Source organism: Schistocerca cancellata, chromosome 1 (genome assembly GCF_023864275.1).
Source record: "Schistocerca cancellata isolate TAMUIC-IGC-003103 chromosome 1, iqSchCanc2.1, whole genome shotgun sequence".
NCBI lineage: Eukaryota > Metazoa > Arthropoda > Insecta > Orthoptera > Acrididae > Schistocerca > Schistocerca cancellata.
The window spans coordinates 593,617,102-593,637,821 of record NC_064626.1 but is presented as its reverse complement, the minus strand read 5'-3'; the positions used below and the strand labels follow the sequence as shown (position 1 = coordinate 593,637,821).

At 41.9% G+C, this 20,720-nt stretch overlaps 1 protein-coding gene across 1 annotated transcript in view; it reads right to left on the bottom strand.

Annotated features, from left to right (window-relative positions):
- LOC126088565 (protein sneaky) overlaps positions 1-20,720 on the bottom strand; it is a 371,958-nt gene that overhangs the window by 61,382 nt on the left and 289,856 nt on the right. The window contains exons 14-15 of the mRNA XM_049906792.1: positions 6,970-7,055; positions 2,871-3,108 (exon numbers count right to left, since the gene is read on the bottom strand). Coding sequence (XP_049762749.1) covers positions 2,886-3,108; positions 6,970-7,055 — 309 coding nt within the window. The 3' untranslated portion in view covers positions 2,871-2,885. The remainder of the gene's footprint in view (positions 1-2,870; positions 3,109-6,969; positions 7,056-20,720) is intronic.

The window sequence follows — 20,720 nt, the reverse complement described above, 5'->3', positions numbered from 1 at the left end:
CTTTCAAAAACTGTGCTGATTCTTGGACATAAGCTTCTCAGTCTTAAGCAAATTTATTATACTGGAATTCAGAATAGGCCCTGGAATTCTGCAGCAAACGAATGTTAGGCAGATTGGTCTATAATTTTGTGGGTCAGTTCATTTACCCTTATCATATACAGGAGTCACCTACACTTTCTCCTATCCACTTGGGACTTCGTGCTGGGCGAGAGATTCATGACAAATGCAATTTAAGTGAGGGGCCATTGCCATAGAGTACAGTTTGTGAAACCAAACTGGAATTCCATCTGGCTCTGGCTCATTTTCAACTGTTTCAGTTGTTTCTCTACATCAGGGATGCTTATTATTGTGTCATCCATACGAAACTCTGTGCAAAGGTGAAACTACGGTATGTTTGTACAATTCTCCTGTGTGAACAATTTCTGAAACATGGAGTGTAAAACTTCAGTTTTCATTTTGCTATCTCCAACTGCCACACCACTCTGGTCAATGAGTGACTGGATGGAAGCCTTAGACTGTTTTAGCGATTTTACATAAGACTATGTAAATGGACAAGCTCCTCTAACATTAACTTTATTCAACAAAAGTTATCGATACCAAAAACACTTTCTACCTTTTAAACAGGTTAATACTATCTCAACTGTTTAACTAAAAGAATTTCATATGATTTTGTATACGATGTACTATATTTCAGGCTAAAATGTATAAAAAGAATTTAATTTATTTTTGTTGTTACATTCTATATGTACTAACTCTATAAATACCATTAAAATTACTTTTTCTTTTTTTAGAAATATTTGAAATTACAAAATATATGGCACAGTTAAAATTCATATTATTAATTGTGCAGTCTGACAATATGTATTAAATTTATTTCTGGATTCACTTATAAAATAATGTTAAAACTTGGTGAAGATTCTTCTTTTGTCAAGAAAGTTTGCAAACTCTTTGGAATATTGTGAGTACTGCAGAATGAGGTAGTAGTGGGCATGCCTCTGATGTGATAGGACATGTTTTTAATTTTGACAATAACAATGTAATTTTTGATTTATAAGTGGAGATTGTAAAGATGGTGTGATATTGAAAAATGTGACAAAATAAAAATAAAGATAAAAACAGGAGTTATCATAACATTTGGAACCTATAATATCAAAAATTTCAGTCTCAAGAATCAACCCCTAAACTTGATGAACTGAACCTAACAATGAAAAAAGAAGATAAGTAAAAAAGTTATTTGTACATCTTACTCCTCTCTTAAATGAGGTAGTTATTAAGAAGTGAGTGACAATAAACAAATGATGTGAGGGAGGGTAAGGTTACAACAAGAAGTTTCTCGGGTTCTTCAGCAGATCTTCTGCTAAGCTACAATGGTGGAAGTAGTTGCATGCATCACACGCAGATCTCTTCACAGTTGTATGAATCTCTACTAACAGTTGCCTGTCATCACTTGCACAGCGTCTTTTGAACTGAGAGTATAATGGCCTTTGCTTCCTCAAGGGAATGGCAGCACATTCTTCATGGAGTGCTGCACTGAGGAGAGGCATTGATGTCGGTTGGCGAGGCCTGGCATGAAGTCAGCATTCCAAAACATCCCAAAGGATTCAGGTCAGGACTCTGTGCAGGCCAGTACATTATAAGGATATTATTGTTGTGTATTATGAACAGGTGTTCGATCATGATGAAAGATGCAATCGCCATCCCAGAATTGCTCTTTGATAGTAGCAAGCTACAAGGTGCTTAAAACATCAGTGTAGGCCTGTGTTGTTACAGTACCATGCAAAACAACAAGGGGTGCAACCCCCTCCATGAAAAACATGACCTACCATGATTAGTCACTCCACACAACATTTTTCCACTGTTCAATATTCCAATGTTTACGCTCCTTACACCAAGCAAGGTGTCGTTTGGCATTTACCGGCATGATGTGTGGCTAATGAGCAGCCACGTGTCCATGAAATCCAAGTTTTCTCACCTCCCACCTAACTGTCATAGTACTTGCAGTGGATCTTGATGTGGTGTGAAATTTTGGTGTGATGCTCTGGATTGATGTCTGCCTATTACATATTAAGGCCCTCTTCAACTGTCGGCAGTCTCTGTCAGTCAACAGACAAGGTCGGTCTGTATGCTTTTGTGCTGTATGTGTCCATTCACATTTGCACTTCACTATCATATTGGAAACAGTGGACCTAGGAATGTTTAGGAGTGCAGAAATCTAGCAGACAGACATATGACACAAGAAACACCCAATCACCTGACCGTATTCGAAGTCCCTGAAATCCGCAGAGAGCTCCATTCTGCTCTCTCACGATGTCTAATGACTACTGAAGTCGCTGATATGGCGTACCTGGCAGTAGGTGGCAGCACAATGCACCTAATATGAAAAATGTATATCTTTGGGCGTGTCCAATACCTTTGATCATGTTGTGTACATTGTCACAAAAGCACATCATGACAGGGGACAAGTTGGACTGTTGTGGGGCTCATTTGTGTGATACACTACTTCACATTCTAGAAATTGATTTGAGGTGAAAATATGTAAGAATCAGAAGGAGAACTTCAAAAAATGCAAATGTGCATGAAATGAATATCACTGGCCAACAGAGCCCTTGGGTAATCTCATAAAGAACATACCAATGCCCCTGTGAATCATGTGTGGCAGCTTAGAATAATCATATCCTCTGTTCTGTCTGGCTGTATCCCAACATTGCATCACTATAATATTACACAGCATTCCATTATAAATATGTAATCAGATGTTTAGCTAAAGCAGTAATAGTAATAAGAAGAATATTGCCATTAATACTTCAGTGGCTGTAATAAATTTAGCTATACAAGGAGATAAAATTGGTATGATCTGTAATGGTCTTTACCTTCAACTATATTCTTCAATCATCAGAGTCCATTTCAGCATTTCCATGAACATGAGTATCATCATCACTGTTTGAACTGGAAGCAGAGCCACTTAGATAGTAACAAGCAAAACAAACTTTTCCCACATCATTCCAGCAGTCTGGGCAATGTACAGTGTAGCAGTTTGGTGTTGTACAGTAAATAAAGGAAGGCCCTTTCCCAGGTCTAGACTCTTTCTGTTGACATATCATGCAGCGCCTGTTGAAATTAAGCAATTTTATAATATATACATAGTTTACAGATAATGTAATATGGTCCCTACAATATCATGACAAAGGTTTGTTATCATTTAACTGAAACTGTTAACTACATCTGACATATTCTAATATGGAAAAATTGAAAAAGAAAAACAAGCAGATGACATGAATGCAGTAAGAAGAATGTCAGTATTTGAAAATAAAAACAAATGATGGTAGGGTACCATTGGAGAAAAGTTGGCCATACACTTTTAAGTAAGAACAGAGCCTGGAAATTTCATGTGACTGTTTTCAGAAATCCTGATGTTTTTTTACAAAGCTTTGATTAGTTTAATAAGAGCAAAAAGAAATGAATAGCTGGGAATGGAAGAATAAATTCACTTCCTGATTGCAGGAATTTGGCAGGAACTTGGTAGTTACAATGGAAATATAGAAGACAAAAAATATAATTAAATCATAAAGAGAAAGACGGACAGGCTCTGACAGAACTACATCAATGACAATTTACACCTACATCTATACTCTGCAAACCACCCTGAGGCCCACGGTAGAGGGTATGTTCCATTGTACCAGTTTTTAGGGTTTCTCCCATTCCATTCACGTATGGAGCACAGGAAAAATGATTGTCTTAATGCCTCTGTGCATGCCATAATTATTCTAATATTATCCTCACAGTCCCTATGTGATTGATATGTAGGGGATTGTAGTGTGTTTCTAGTGTCACCATTAACTGCTGGTTCTTGAAGCTTTGTTAATAGACTTTCTGACAGTATACATCTGTCTTCAAGAGTCTTCCAGTTCAGTTCCTTCAGTATCTCTGTGACACTCTCCCATGGATTAAATAGCTCTGTGACCATTTGTGCTGCCCTTCTCTGCATATGTTCAATTTCTCCTGTTAGTCCTATTTGATATGAGTCCCACACACTTGAGCAATATTCTAGAACCAGTCATGAGTGATTTGTAAGCAATCTCCTTTGTAGACTGATTGCACTTCCCCAGTATTCTACCAATAAACTAAAGTCTACCACCTGCTTTACCCACAACTGAGCCTATGTGATCATTTCATTTTATATCCCTACAAAGTCTTACCCTTATGTACTTGTATGAGTTGGCCGTTTCCAGCTGTGGCTCATTGATGTTATAGTCATAGGATACTACATTATTTCTTTCTGTGAAGTGCAGAGTTTTACATTTCTTAACATTTAAAGCAAATTGCCAATCTTTGCACCACTCTGATATCTTATCAAGATTTGAGTGAAAATTTATGCAGCTTCTTTCAGATAGCACTTCGTTACAGACAACTGCAATAACTGTGTCATCTACAAAAAAAGTTTGAGGTTACTATTAATACTGTCTGCAAGGCAATTAATATACAGCATGAACAGTAAGGATCCCAATATACTTCCCTGGGACACATCTGAAGTTACTTTCACCTGATACTCCATTTGATCATACTTTTGACGATAAGTGTAGGCGTGGTACTGAGTCAAATGCTTTTTGGAAATCAAGAAATACTGCATCTAACTAACTGCCTTGATCCAAAGGTTTCAGCATGTCATGTGAGAAAAGTGTGAGTTGGGTTTCACATGACTGATGTTTTTGGAATCCATGCTGGCAGGCACTTAGGAGGTCATTCTGTTCAGGATATATCATTACATTCGAGCTCAGAACATGATCTAAGATTCTACAACAAATCAATGTCAAGGATACTGGACAGTAATTTTGTGGATCACTCCTACTACATTTCTTATAGGCAGGAGTGGCCTATGATTTTTTCCAAGAACAGGCCTGTTTTTTGTTGGACAGATCTATGACAGATTATAGTTAGAAGAGGGGCTAACTCAGCCACATATTCAGTATAGAATGTGATAGGGTGTCCATCAGGTTCTGGTGCCATGTTGAGTTATAATGATTTCAGTTATTTCTCAACACCACTGACACTAATACTTATTTCATTCATATTTTGCAGTGGTACAAGGATTAAATTGGGGCAATTCACTTGGGTTTTCCTTTGTGAAGGAATATTTGAAAATGGAGTTATGCATTTCAGATTTTGCTTTGCTACCCTCATTTCAGTTCATGTCTCATTCATTAGATACTGGACACTAGCTTTGGTGCCATTAACAGTCTTTACATATGATCAGATTCTTCAGGTTCTGTGAAATATCATTTGACAGTATCCTATTATGGTAGTCATTGAAAGCATCATGTATTGTTCTCTTGATAGCCAAACACATTTCATTCAGCATCTCTCTCTCTCTATATAGCGCTACACTTTGTTTTACACCTGTCATGCAGTAATCACTGTTTCTTTAAAAGCTTCTTTACAGTGAATGTATACCATTATAAACTGTTCTACTAGGTACATACCTGTTCAGTGATGGTCAACTATTCTTCTAAACTTGAGCCATAGTTCCTCTACGTACCCCTGCCATGTGCTGAAAGTTTCAAGTTTCTCAGTGAGATATGGCAATACTGAATGTTTGCTTAGTTTACTGAACATATATACCTTTCTGCTTGTTTTAGATATCCTCTGTACGTTGGTAATCATTGCTGCCACAATCACATCATGTTCACTGATATCTGTTTCGATGTGGACATCCTCAAAGAGGTTGGGTCTGTTTGTCGCCACTCGATCCAGTATATTTCCATCATGAGAGGGGTTCCTAACTCTCTGTTCTAGGTAGTTCTGAGAGAGGGCATGTAGTAATCTTTCACAGGATATCTCATCACACCCACCACAATACAAACTATAATTTTCTCAATTGATTGTTGGATGATTAAACTCCTCACCAATGATTATAGTGTTATTTGGGAACATATGTACAAGTGTACTGAGGTTTTCTCTAATATGTTCAGTTACATCAGGAGATGAGTCCGGTGGACAATAGATGGATCCAGTTATCATTTTATGCCCGCCCCTGATGCTGAGTTTTACCTGAACAATCTCATATGCAGCTTTAATTTCTATCTTGCTGGATTTGAGTTTCTTGTCTACTGTGACAAATACACCACTTCCATTTCCCATTTGCCTATCCTTTTGATACACACTTAAATTTCCCCCAAAAATTTCAGGTTTCAACCACCTTTCTGTATCTAGTATTATGTGAGCTTCACTGCTTTTCATGAGCACTTCAAACTCTGGCACTTTGTTGTGAATGTTTCAGCAATTAACCATTAGGATTTTAATACTATCGTCTGTGGGAGGCATTTATTTCATTATTACACTGATTATTCTGGGTTTCCTACAGCTATTGTAATCTGGATTGGATGGAGAGTTGCCCAATCTAAAAAAAACCCTTGTGTGCATCCCACACACAGTCAGCTACCTGAATAGCAGCCTCTGATGTGTAGTAGACACCTGACCCATTTAGGAGGACCCTACAGTTCCCAACCCTATGGTGCAAGTCAAGGAAGTTGCAGCCTAGTTTGTCACAAAACCTTGAAGTTTCTGGTTCAGTCCTTCCACTCCTCTCAGAACCAAATGGCCATGATAACTTCCAGGAACAATGCTCCACTTAAGTGCACGGAGGATGACAAAAAACAAATTCATGGACAATGGTTGTTCCAAATGTTATTCTAATAAGTACAAATGAAAAATGCTTTCTCTTGAAACAGAATTATGATTCTAAATGGAAATAGGTTTCATGTTTTTGGAACACCAGTCTGTACATCAGCCAAGTATAATGTCAATATAATGGATAGTCCAGAGTGGAATCTCTAATTAAAACTCACAACGGAAAAGAATATGTTCACAAGATGGTAACATGACATAGCAGCCCTCTCCACTTTGTATTACAGTTACATTTGTAAAAAATCACTTGACAAGAATCACATAAATGTAATATTATTCTTTACATACCTTCGAGCTGCAGGGAAGATCTGAAGCCATGAACAGTACTTCGGATATCGAATGCGCATCACTGTGAGTATATTGCACTGTGAGACCTGTTACAAATTTTTTTAATATCATTACTGTTTTTAATGTATATTATTTTATTGGATGACAATGATTCTTACTTTTTATTTATTGTGTGCTAGCATAACAATTTTAGGATGTATTACAGTATGTAATATTGCGAAAGTAAAAGTTTTACATGAACAAATCGACAGAGTGTAAATAATTAATTTGTAGGCAGCATGTTACAAATGTCCATGAACAATGGCAAAAATATGTAAAACCTAGCTACTAAAAGTAAGGTATAATTAACATACATTACTTAAAGAATACATGTGGTTATTGTGTTTAAAGATATAAGTACATTGAAGCAGAACGTACTGACAAGCTTTTGACCATATTAAGAGTAAGTTATCTTCCCATATTACCTGAGCTATACAACTGAACATAAAGTTATAATTGTCCAAGGAGAACAAAACATGAATAAATTGAGGTGACAACAGTTTGCATATTATTAGGCTTATGATATTTAGTTTGGGTCAACCCATGGGATGTTACCATATTCTTTTGGATACAACACAGGACTATTTCTGAAATTAGGTAAAACAGTTTACTGATACTTCACTTATCCAGTTGTATTTTTCACTAGACATGACTTTTTTGTAAAATGGTGTTCATGTCTGTCAATGCCACTTTAGCAGCACTCTCCAGGTCACTACTATCTCATCTTAAGCTTTTAAAAAAATCTTGTATATGGTGGTGAGGTAGTAGCTGTTTTCAAGTGATCTTCAACATCACTCTTTCCTTTATGTGAACAGAAAATTCTCTAGTACACAGAGTGCAATAAACATCAGTACTGTCATTACACAATTTCAAAAATTTGTACTCATGCTGCGGATTAACAGTAAACACACCCCTTATTTACCTTACTGCTAAACAATGAGAAAAAAAGGCAACAGACATAAAATGGTAAAAAGAATGCAGGTGAGTTACTTCACATACGAAAACAACATGAACACATTGCCCTTGTTGAGTTGCCACTTGAGTAAAGTTGTGGTGGAACTGTTAGCCAAGCCACCCCAGTGGCATCAATGCTTGCTCCAGGTATAATATATAAATGATACCAAGATCCCAATCAGTGGTACGCACATAACTTTGTTTGCTGATGACACAAATATTGTTGTAACAGACATAAATAGGGTATTTCCAACATCTGATTTTATTTTATTGATTTGATTTTTTATTGGTCCAGTTTTATCATACAGCAGTACAGCACAAATTGTACAATTGATATTGGACAGGTCAAAGATAAGTTACAATAATACATAGTCATAGCAAAATTGTAGGCAAATTAAAAATAGGTACCTATTACAATTAATTTCAGAAATTCTCTGACAGAATAGAAACAGTGCTTCATTAGAAATGCCTTTAGTTTAGCTGTAAATATTGGATGAGTAGCATTTTTTATTCCCTCTGGCATCTTATTGTGTAGTATTACACCAATGTTAATTATGCTCCTCTGATAGGTGGTTGTTCTGTGATATTTATGATGTATATTTGATTTCCCTCTGGTACTATAGTTGTGTACATTTTTGTTCTGTAGCAGTTTGCCTGTTTTCAGGAGGTAGTCCTTAGTGAACAAGATAGTTTCATAGATGAACAAACTTGGAACATTTATAACACCAAGCTCAGTAAAATGGGATTTACAGGACTCCATCTTTTTAAGGTCACAAATTATTCTTCGAACTCTTTTTTGCATTCTAAAAACCTTTACACTGTGAGTTGAGTATCCCCAAAAAATGATCCCATATTGGGCTAGTGAGTGGAACTGTGCATAGTATGCCTGCAGTACTGTTGTTTTGCTTGTTGTAGCCTTTAAAATGCTTAGGCCATAGTACACAGATGATAGTTTTCTAGACAAGTTATTTATATGTGTGTCCCACTTTAAGTCTTGCTGAACCCATAGACCCAAAAATTTTGTGAAACATTTTCTAGGGGATCATTTTTTAATTGTGCTTGAATAGACATTTGATTAGTTGGAGGAATTAAATGAAAATCGACACACACAGATTTTTCAGTATTTATAATGAGTTTGTGGCGCTGAGGAAATCGACACCAACATCGATATGCATTCATCTTTGGACTCTAAGCATTATCTTTGGCTGTTCGGCCATGTTCAGGTTAGTTCTTTGTGATCCTTGTATGAGTTAAGGTTAATAAATGAACTTTTGCTAAATGGGTGTGATTATTGGTGCAACCAACCCGGTAATCCTTCTCACTGGTGACCCCGAGTTGTAACATCTTCCGTTTTCGCCGTTTTAATGTGCCCGCAACCTCCGTGTTGTTTATTTTCGCGTGTATTACATTGACACAGCATTCAAACAATGACTTCGGCCCAGCGCCTAATGCCGGATTTTGTGATTGACATGCATCGTGTTGCGGGTCATGTACACCTGCCAGGACTGCAACACGATGCCTCTCACTCGATGATTCTGCCAATTTCACCGGACGTTTTCGAGCCTGCAACAATAAGTGAGGTTAAGAGTGAACATGACTCCGGCTATCACCTCTTATGGATCTCTGTGTAGTGCGGGACCAATGCCAATTTCTGCAAATGCATTGTCGGACAACCTACTACCTGCAGGACAACGATTTGCCATACCGCAATCCGTGCAGTACCATGCGGATACCTGCCACGTGGCCGGAACTGCTTCATTTACAGGTCTACCTTCTCAGCATCCGACCATGCCTGCGCCTGACTGGGTTCAGCATCAGCACATGCCTTCCTACTTTGATACCTCGGCCTGCAACAGGAACAATAACTTGTTATCTGTGCCTGACCTCCACCTCCGTCCCACTGCTACACCTCAGTGTTTTGTGCCACGACATTCACCTTATCCACACACTGTTTTGAGTGGAGTGACTGTGAACAGTGAACATTCACACATTCCATCCCATGGGCGACATCATTTCCCACACTGCACTTCTGGACAGCCCACACCTCCACAGCCTCCCTGCAACACAGTTGACCCCAGCTCTGATCATATGTCGAGCTTTCCATGGACTAACACGCGTTCTCAAACTTTGAACTTTTTCTCACCTGTTGCCCCCACGCCGGCTCCAGTCAAGCTTCCGCTACCGTTCTCAGCACATCTTGGTGCCTCATCCATGTCGGTCTTCTGCAACGCATCAATCTGAACACACCCGCAACGTGTTGAGCTTCCGTAACCGCAATCAACACATTACGGTGTCTCACCAGTGTCGGCTTTCCACATTGCGATGCATCGCGCTCAACCGCAACGTGTCACCTTCACGCTGCCACCCGAACAGCCATTGTTACCACACCTCCTTGAGGATCACTCTCCTGGAATGCTACAGCAGCAACAGCTCGATTCAGGCAGTGCCCTGATGAACTCAACTCAACCTGTTCTTCCGAACATTCTACAATGCTTACCAATGCTGCAGCCGTTTAATCCCGACAGAACAACAACCTGGTTCAAAATTGTGTGAAGTGTTCGACCATTACAAACTCAATGAGTCAACCAGGTTTCTGTGCCTCATCATCCACCTGCACGACCAGGAGGACTTGATTGCTGACCTGGTCGACACCCCAGACTCATCTACCCGGTACACTCTAGCCAAAAAGACAGTTCTACCTTGGCTTGCACGCTCAACTGAGGCAGCACAATGGCAAGTGCTCCATGTCGAGCAACTAGGCAACAACAAAACTTCCCAACTCTGGAGACAGCTATGTGCCCTGGTCAGTGCCGATCTATTCTCTGACACAGCTCTCCTCGCCATCTGGTCACATAAACTATCTCCTCACATCTGCTTTGCTCTGGCTCAAAGGTCTCCTGAACCTGTCGAGCAAAGATTGACAATTGCTGACTAGCTACATGATGCATCACTGCTCTATTTCGCCAGCCACTACCTACCTGACAAGTCTCAGGTTCAGGCTCATCACCCGGCGGTCGGGGCCGTACTTTGCTGACCATTCCACTCGCTCCAGGAAGCAGTAAACAAGTACCTGGGACGTCACCGGCTCCGCCCACAGTCACACCCCCTCCTGCAACCGAACCTGCTGTGGTCACCAAACCTCAGCCACCACCACTGGCAACGAACTTTCCACAAGAAATGCAACCGCACTACCCGTACTGTTACTTTCACACACAGTTTGGTGAGGCGGCATGGAACTGCAGACCACCCTGCTACTTCCCAAATGCCAATCGCATGTAGGTCCGGGTGCCGCCTTCTGTGCACAACATGACAGGCACCCCCCAGTGCTCCATTCTGTCCGGGAACGACCGGATAATTATGGATGACTTTACATTATAGACATTTCATCGGGATACTTTTTCCTAGTGGACACAGGCGCCGATGTTTCACTGTTGCCTATGTCCTTAGCGTAGTCAAATATCCGCCCTCATCATACTTCACTGCAAGCCATGAATTAACTAAACTACAATGCTCGGGTTCAACTTCCCATGTCATCTCACTCTCCACAAACTGCTAACTCGAGTGGACTTTAGTGTGTCAAACTGACGAACCTATACTAGGCATTGACTTCTTGCGACACTACAAACTTTCACTGGACCAAGTACAAAACACCATGTTTCATCATCCGTCCAGTATCACTTCCCCTGTGCTCCATCGAACAACCCCCCCCCTCCCCCCCTCGTGACACATCGGTCCAGGCTCATCTCATCCGTACATGCTTGTCTCTGTCGACGGCATTACTACAAACCACGTAGAAGTGCCTTGTCGAGCTTGAACATATCGCCCGCCTACACAAGGAAAACTTCGAGCTCTCCCTCCAGCTCCACGAAACACAGCTCCAGCTCTCGATGCAGCAAAGGAATTACAGACACTACAGCAAGGACAAAGCAAGGTCAGTAAGTGCGCCGAATCTGCTTGCAATCCCAGCAATTGAGCCGTGTGTTTACCTCCCACTTCCACTCGCAACTGTGCTATCAAGATTGCCATAACGTGTACTAGCAGATCCGCAGGGACACACCCTCCTGACACGGTAGCGTTTGACACATGTGCGCATGCACGACAAGCGTCATGTGTTCCCGAACTGACGGCTCCTAACCCCCCCCCCCCCCCCCCTCTCGGGCAGCACCTCAAACTATGCAACTTCGGCTCCTACGCGCCGCTGTGCAACCGCCACTGACAACACAAACAGTGCACTCGCGCTAAGAATTTCGTCCGCAACTGTGTTGCCACAGGCCGCGCCCTCGGATAATGGACTCACTAATGGCTCACGAGCTCTACCGTGCTCACCCGACCAGGGTGCCACTGCTTCGGACTGGCGGCCATCTTGTTGTGTTGACTCCTGGGACACTTTGCTGCCTCGGCTCCCATCGGAACTGCCGAGTGGCTTCGAACACCACGACCACGCATCGCCTGACCCGCCCGCCACACATTGTAAACAAACCACCTCCCGTGCTGCTGGCAACATTTCGATCAGCAATGGCACGGTTCACAAGCTTCGCCTCTTGCCAGGTCTCCCGATCTCCAGTAAACCATGTAGACTTTGTCCTGAGCGCCTCTCCAACCTTAAAATTCAGATTTATGAATTACTACTCTCCGGCGTCATTGAACCCTCTGCCAGTAGCTTGTCTACACCCATATATACGACACTCAAGAAAGACGGGTCCTGGCGCATGTGCGGAGACTACCGTCGACTAAACACACGAACAATTATGGACACCTACCCCATACTCAACATTGCCGACTTTACCAGTTCCCTCGCAGGTGCGACCACGTTCTCTGTCATTGATTGCAAACGGGCCTACCACCAGATCCCCATGGCACCTGAAGACATCGAGAAGACAGCAATCACCACCCCGATCGGGTTATTTGAGTTTCGATTCATGCCCTTCGGTCTGAAAAATGCAACCCAGACCTGGCAACGCTTCATCAACAAAGTGCTATTCGGCCTAAAATTCTGCTTTGCATATCGTGATGACATTATTGTGTTCAGCTCCTCCATTGAGGACAACAATTGACATGTGCAAACTGTTATGAACACTCTCACGGCAGCAGGAATCGAGACCAAACACGACAAATTGCAGCTACATCAACCCACTGTCACTTTTCTTGGTTTTTGGGTCTCTGCCGATGGCATTTCACTGCCCTCTGAGAAAGTACAAACAATACTAAACCTACCCAGACCTTCATCATTCAAAGAGCTCCAACGCTTTCTGGGGACAGTTAATTATTATCACTGACATCTATCTCAGGCTGCGGAGATTCAGGCTCCACTGACAGATGCCTTGGCAGGCACCAAGACTTCTGGATCTCGGTCCATTCCATGGACCCCTGCTATGACTGACTTTCACTGCCCTCAAAAATCTTCTGGCTGAGCCCTGCACCATCGCACATCCTCATCACAATGCGCAGCTTTTCATCACCACAGACGTGAGCGATACTGCCTTCAGCACTGTCCTTAGCCAGACAATCGACGGCCAAACTTTGCCTCTGCAGTTCATCTTGCGCAAGCTCACCAATGCACAACAGAAATATTCTGCATTTGACAGGGAGTTGCTCGCGGTCTACGAAGCGATTAAGCATTTTAAGACTGATGTTGAGGGACACCCTTTCTATGTTTTAACAGACCACAAACCCTTGGCTGCAGCTGTTACAAACCTGCCAGCTGACCCGCCTCCTCGCCGCTTCAGATACGTAGACTTCATATCTCAGTTCACGACACATAAAGGGTGCTGACAATATAGTTGCTGATTTCCTTTTATGAGTCGACACTGTGCATTTGCTGTTAGACCTCTCTGAACTGCCTAATCTCCAACCCACCGACGAGGAAACACAAAACCTGATTTCAGACTCTACTTCTTCACTACACTTCATCCGCACCACCTTCACTGGCATTTCTGGTGAGATCTGTTGCGACAACAGTATGGGCACATTACACCCCCTCATCCCAACCATGCTCCATCCAGCTTTCTTCAATGCACTGCATAATTTAGCCCACCCCGGTGTTCGTGCATCCACCCGCCTCATAGTGGAGTGCTTTGCGTGGAGAAATGTCAACAAGGACTGCCAGCAATGGGCACGCTCCTGCATCGCGTGCCAACACTGCAAAGTACACAAGCATACTTCATCCCCCGTCGGCACCTTTTCGATCCCTCCTGGGTGTTTCCAGCATATTTATATTGACATTGTCGGCCACCTCTCCCCCTCTAACGGGTTTCGTTATGTTCTCTCGTCTATCGACCAAACAACTCGCTGGGTCGAGGCTGTCTGCCTCCCCAATATTACAGCGGAAACTATTGCTCTAGCTTTCGTCGAGTCATGGGTATCACGTTTTGGATGTCCAACTATCATCACGACGAACCAGGGCAGACAATTTGAGTCGGCCCTGTTCAATGAGATTTGTAATATTTGCGGCATCTGGCACATCCATACCACAGCATATCACCTACAAAGTAATGGGCTAGTCGAGTGCTGGCACCACACTTTCAAGGTGGCTCTTCGATGTCATGACTCTCTATGGATGGAGGCCCTTCCCCTTGAGATACTCGGCATTCATGCGATTTATAAGGACGACCTGAAAGGCACAATAGCCTAGTTTGTATATGGCCAGAACATTGTTCTCCCTGGCGAACTTGTGAGCCCTTCCGCTTCTGTCCCTGAGTCTGACTTAACTTCCTTCATGGACCGCGTCAGATGCCACTTCATCTCCTCCATATCCCTGTGCCCGCCAGCCATTCCCGCCCTAAGGTTCATGTCCCGAAATCTCTGGACAATTGCGAGTATGTCATGCTCCGAGATGACACTGTCCGTGCTCCCCTCCAACATCCATATACCGGCCCGTACCGAGTTCTCTGGCGCTTAGCTAACACATGTGACATACAGATGAAAGGTTCAGCTGTTACAGTCTCTCTCAACAGACTTAAGACTGGTCATGTCGAGCCTTCTTCTACCCCCCCTTTAGGCCACAACCACACCACTTACTGTCGTGGCTCGCAACGCTCCGACCACTCTCACCATGTTGGACTTACACTTTCCGTTGAGTGACCACATGTTCCCCACGTAGAGCTTACCTATGATCATGCCCTCACCGCCGGGCCCTTCACCGGTCCCTTCGACCTCTCCACTGTCTCCACTGTCACCTGCCTCGCCCTGTCGAGGTTTCTCACGCACCCCCCCCCCCCCCAACCCCTTCCCCATCTTGAACGTGCCCTCACTCGAGGTGTTTGTGCCTGTCCCCCCCCGGACATAATCCATGACATCTCAATAATACTGCATGATTATACACTGTTTGTCATGTCTTTCTCTTCATCCGGTGCTTATGGCACAACCTCCGCCATTCCCTGCCACCTAGTGAAATGTGTTCCCTTCCCACCCGACGTCGACCTGGACATGCTTCGTGTATTCCCCACACCCAACGGAGACATCGTCATCATCGCTCCGTTCCACCCGCAAACCGCCGGCCTACCTGTTGCCGCACGACCAGCACGCCCAGTATGATGCCCGGCTCACTTCAACGACTTCCAGGTTCGGTGGCCGAACCTTCCTTCTCAACATCTACACACACGGCTGCCTGATAATGCTGTCAAGCTGACCGAACCACCTGTACCGACGTCATAGTCCCCCCCACCCCCCCCACCCCCAGCCTCTCAAGAGTACTCCGAACATCGATATGCATTCATCTTTGGACTCTAAGCATTATCTTTGGCTCTTCTACCATGTTCACGTCAGTTCTTTGTGATCCTTGTATGTGTTAAGGTTAATAAATGAACTATTGCTAAATGGGTGTGATTATTGGTGCAACCAGTCCGGTAATACTCCTCAAGTTTGTTTTTTGTGAACCACTCAGAAAGTCCTTTCATAGGACTTTCTGCTGTGGACTGCAAAATTTCTGGACTGGATCCGGTGAGTAATATTCTGGTGTCATTGGCAAACAGGATAGTTTTTGTGGGACTCATATATTCAACTAAGTCGTCCACATAAATCAAGAAGAGTAGTGGACCTAAGATTGAGGCCTGTGGTATGCCATATTTTATTGGTAATTCGCTAGAAAGAAAAGAGTTGTTTCTTGTTTTATTCATTTTGTTGAATTCATACTGAAGTGATACTTTCTGCCTGTGGTTTTTTAGGTACAAACACAACCAGCTAAGTGCTACACCTCTTACTCCTCGTCTTTCTAATTATTTGAGCAGAATGTTATGGTCCAGGACGTCAAAAGCTTTTGATAGATCTAGAAAAATACCTGCAGCTAATTTATGTTGATCAGGGGATTTTAAAATGCAATCTAAAAATTCAAAAATTGCTGTCTGTGTAGATTTAGACTTTCTAAAACCATGTTGTTGTACTGCAAGAGGTGCATATTTATTTATGAAACTTAAAAGACTGTCATAGAAGAGTTTTACCTAGAATTTTTGAGAAGGGACTTGGGTCAGTAGTTTGATATTTTTTCAGAAGAACCTTTTTTTAGCAGTGGTGAAACTTTTGCTATTTTAAAAATATCTGGAAATACACCAGTTTTTAAAGAGAGGTTGAAAATTTTTGCCAAGGGGTTTGCTATGTGGTGAGCACATTCTTTTAATATGAAATCAGGTACTTCATCAAGACCACTTGACATTTTATTGCTTATTGATTTAATTTTACTTATAATTTCATTGGGGTTTGTTTCATAAACATACATAGAAGCAGTTGAAATCACTGACTTGCTGGAGAAACTTGGGACTGGTCCTTGATAATGTACTTGAATGAGGTCTTCAGCTAGTGAAGTATTCATTGAATTTTTCCACAACTGAAATTCGGTCTGTGACTTTTGAGCCTTCTAGTGTGAATGATACGTTCTTTTTCTTTGGCGCTGAACTAGAAGTTTCTTTCTTTGTAACTTTCCACATGGATCTCATTTTGTTAGATGAGTTTCTTATCAAATTGTCATTCCACATCATTTTAGCCTCTTTGACTACTCTACCATAGATTCTTTTGTAGACTTTTGAATAATCTGCGAATTCTTGGGTTACTCTATGTTTCTTACAACAGTACTGCAGAAATCTGTTTCTCTCACTGGAAATTTTTATGCCTATTGCTTATTATTGTTAGGTTTTACTGTTTTTATTACTTTTGAAAATGCTTCATTAAAATTGTGAAGAAAGATGCTCTGAAAACTCATGTACATGCTATCAACATTGTTCTAAGAGGCGATGCATTCCCAGTTTTCCTTCGCCAGTAAGAGATTAAAAATTCTAATGTTATCTTCAAAAAAGGTTCTTTTTCCAACTACTTTTTCAGTACTACTACTACTTGTTGGCATTTCTATACACAGCAGCTGTGCCTCATGATCACTATAACCCATGCTCAGTACTCTGTTTGTGAATCTGTAATTTTGTTTCTGAGATGAATATTTGGTCAATAATGGAATTTGTGCATTCTGTTAATCGTGCTGGGCAGTGTATTGTGGGGATCATATTGAATGTGTTGGTCATATTTATCTGCAACCAGGGTTTTGGAATACATACAAAACTGAAACTTCCTGGGAGATTAAATCTGTGTGCCCGACCGAGACTCGAACTCGGGACCTTTGCCTTTCGCGGGCAAGTGCTCTACCATCTGAGCTACCGAAGCACGACTCACGCCCAGTACTCACAGCTTTACTTCTGCCAGTACCTCGTCTCCTACCTTCCAAACTTTACAGAAGCTCTCCTGCGAACCTTGCAGAACTAGCACTCCTGAAAGAAAGGATATTGCGGAGACATGGCTTAGCCACAGCCTGGGGGATGTTTCCAGAATGAGATTTTCACTCTGCAGCGGAGTGTGCGCTGATATGAAACTTCCTGGCAGATTAAAACTGTGTGCCCGACTGAGACTCGAACTTGGGACCTTTGTCCTTCGCGGGCAAGTGCTCTACCATCTGAGCTACCGAGGCACCACTCATGCCCGGTACTCACAGCTTTACTTCTGCCAGTACCTCATCTCCTACCTTCCAAACTTTACAGAAGCTCTCCTGCAGGAGAGACGCCTGTTCTGTGAAATGTCGCAGAGCAGTGTTGCTTGACACCTGGGTAGAGACTGATGTTCAGTGCCAAAGTTTGTGTCATGATCACTGAAGATGCTTAAGTCACTCATTTGTTCAGCTGTCATGGACTCAAAGTCATATTGGAGAGAAATAGCACTAATTCTTGAAATGTAGTCTACAATGATACTGTCCACATTGTGGATGTCATGTATTTCGATGGTATACTCTGCAATAACGTTAAATGTCTGAAGTGTTGTGTAATGGCATCCTGAGATCGGTTCCTGGTGGCATTTGCGATCTGTGTACATGGTCACCACGTGCCTCCTTTATGTACTTGTGGAAGTATTTGACTGTCACGTATATCATGAGATGCTCTCAGTCAAATGCTGACTGCTTACCGTATTTACTCGAATCTAAGCCGCACTCGAATCTAAGCCGCACCTGAAAAATTTGACTCGAAGGCAAGGAAAAAAAAAATTTCCTGAATCTAAGCTGCACCTGAAATTTGAGACTCGAAATTCAAGGGGAGAGAAAACTTTTAGGCCACACCTCCAAATCAGAACAAAGTTGATCCTTTTTAATATGAGACACAATTTAGGTCGAATGAACAATGATTCAGCTACAGTAGTTTGGTTCGAGTCGTAAGCTTAGCAGTTAAGCTTTACCAGGTAACCATTGCTATGCATCAGGCGCTCCGTCCATATTTATACGGGTACCCTTCCTCTTTCAAGTGCTTCATCTGGTTTGAATTGATTGCTTATTTTGCTTTGATCTGATAAGTGCCGTTTTCTTTGTTATAGGTGTTTGCATCACTCTAAGCTGAAAATGCATTACTGTACTGTGTCATGCATTGTTTGTCGCATTCTGATAATGTATGTTTATGACCTGTCGCCGCTCGCGGCATGGCTTGCTTTTGTGCGCGCTACCGCCGCTTACAATTAAAAAGAAAAAGAGAGAGAGGAATTGTCTCATTAGCGAAACAATGGCAAGAGACTGCTATTTGTTGTTACTTACACCACTGCTTTCTTTGATAATGATCAACAAGAACCAAATAATAGACTGTGTATGAGAAGATGTTCTGAACGAGACTTTAGTGAAAATTTTTCTCCGTTTGAAAATCTTTGCAGACGCCTCTTTAGTACATTACACTCTGCACAGAAATTAGAGTCATCTTAGATTTAAAAATCTAGTCAATTGCCGTGCTTGATTTCTGACTGTATCACTATTAGGCATAAGAATAATACGAATATAAACATGACACGATATATGTATTCTTCCGCATTTGCTGTTGTCTCACTCTAGTTTCGTAGTTTATTATGCAGACTGGATTTAAATGAGATAGCAGCAAACATGAAAGAATACATGGCAAAATGTTTATATTTGTATTATTCTTATGGTGAAGAGAATACTGCATGTGATTCACAATTCATAAAAGTTCCTATTAGCAACCATCTCTTCTCACAGGTAGGAAAAAATTCATAACGTAGAGTACGCTGTATTGACAAACATCCCAAACAGTCTTGCCAGTCAGATTTTCATAATACATTGAAATGCTGCTACATTCGAGGATGAACAATACGGAATTTGTATTTACTTCGTTGGATAATGTATGAAAATGCAGTGGTCGAAACTTGGGGCGGAGAAAAAAAGCTCGTCTTCCACCTTTTTCTTTTTTTAATTTATTTACTGACGCAGAGGTTTTGGCGCCAGTATTTATCTTTGTGCTTGCAAAGCATGCCTGTGTAGCGCTACATATATTCGTCGGCTGAAGTTAGTTGTGGCGGCACCTACCAACATTTTTCAGAACTTCCGCTTGCTTTGCACTCTATTCTAAGCCGCAGGCGGTTTTTTGGATTACAAAAACTGGAAAAAAGTGTGGCTTAGATTCGAGTAAATACGGTAGATTGTAAAGAAGATGGTATCTTTGAGAAGAACAAAAGTGGTTGGGGCACTGCATCTATCACCTGCTGAAGCACAGCCCCCATCACAGTGTCACTCACATCAGTTGTGAGGGTGAATTCCATTCTCAGGTTAGCATGTGCCAAAGTAACAACTTATGCTGGACAGTTCTTTGCCCAATGGAATGCTTATGTCATCTCTGGAAACCATGCAACTTTCTTTTTCTGTGTTTATCTTTGCCAGCTAAGGCGTTCATGAGGGGAGACTGCTCACAGCTGCATGGGGAAGGTGTCACTGGTAGAAGTTAAGGATTCCAAGGAACTGACACAGGTCATGAAAAGTTTCTGGAAGTGGAAGGTTTTTCGCCATATCCATGTGATCCACTGTCGGTTTGATGCCTGACACATTGAGTGTATGGCCTAAGAACACCACCTCCATTTGTTGAAATTCTGACTTTATTTTGTTAATGATGCAGCACCTTATCGTAGCGCAATTAGAATTTGTTCTAGGTGATATGAATGTTCATCATGAATGCTGGAGAAGATGAGTGTGTCATCCAGATGGGTGTAGCAGTACGGAAATCGAAGGAGTAGTCTATCAATAAAATGATGCCACTTTTGTGCAGCATTCTTGAGGCTGCGGGGCATGAAGAGATGATTGTACAGTTCAAACGGGGTGATGATCACTGTTTTTGGGACATAATCAGGGTGCATTGGTATTTAGGTACAGAGTAACTATTATGTATGGTTCTGGTGCTGTGTACCCTACAGTCTCCACAAAGTCAGACTGAACTGTCTTTCTTAGGTACAAGCTTAATGCGGAAAGC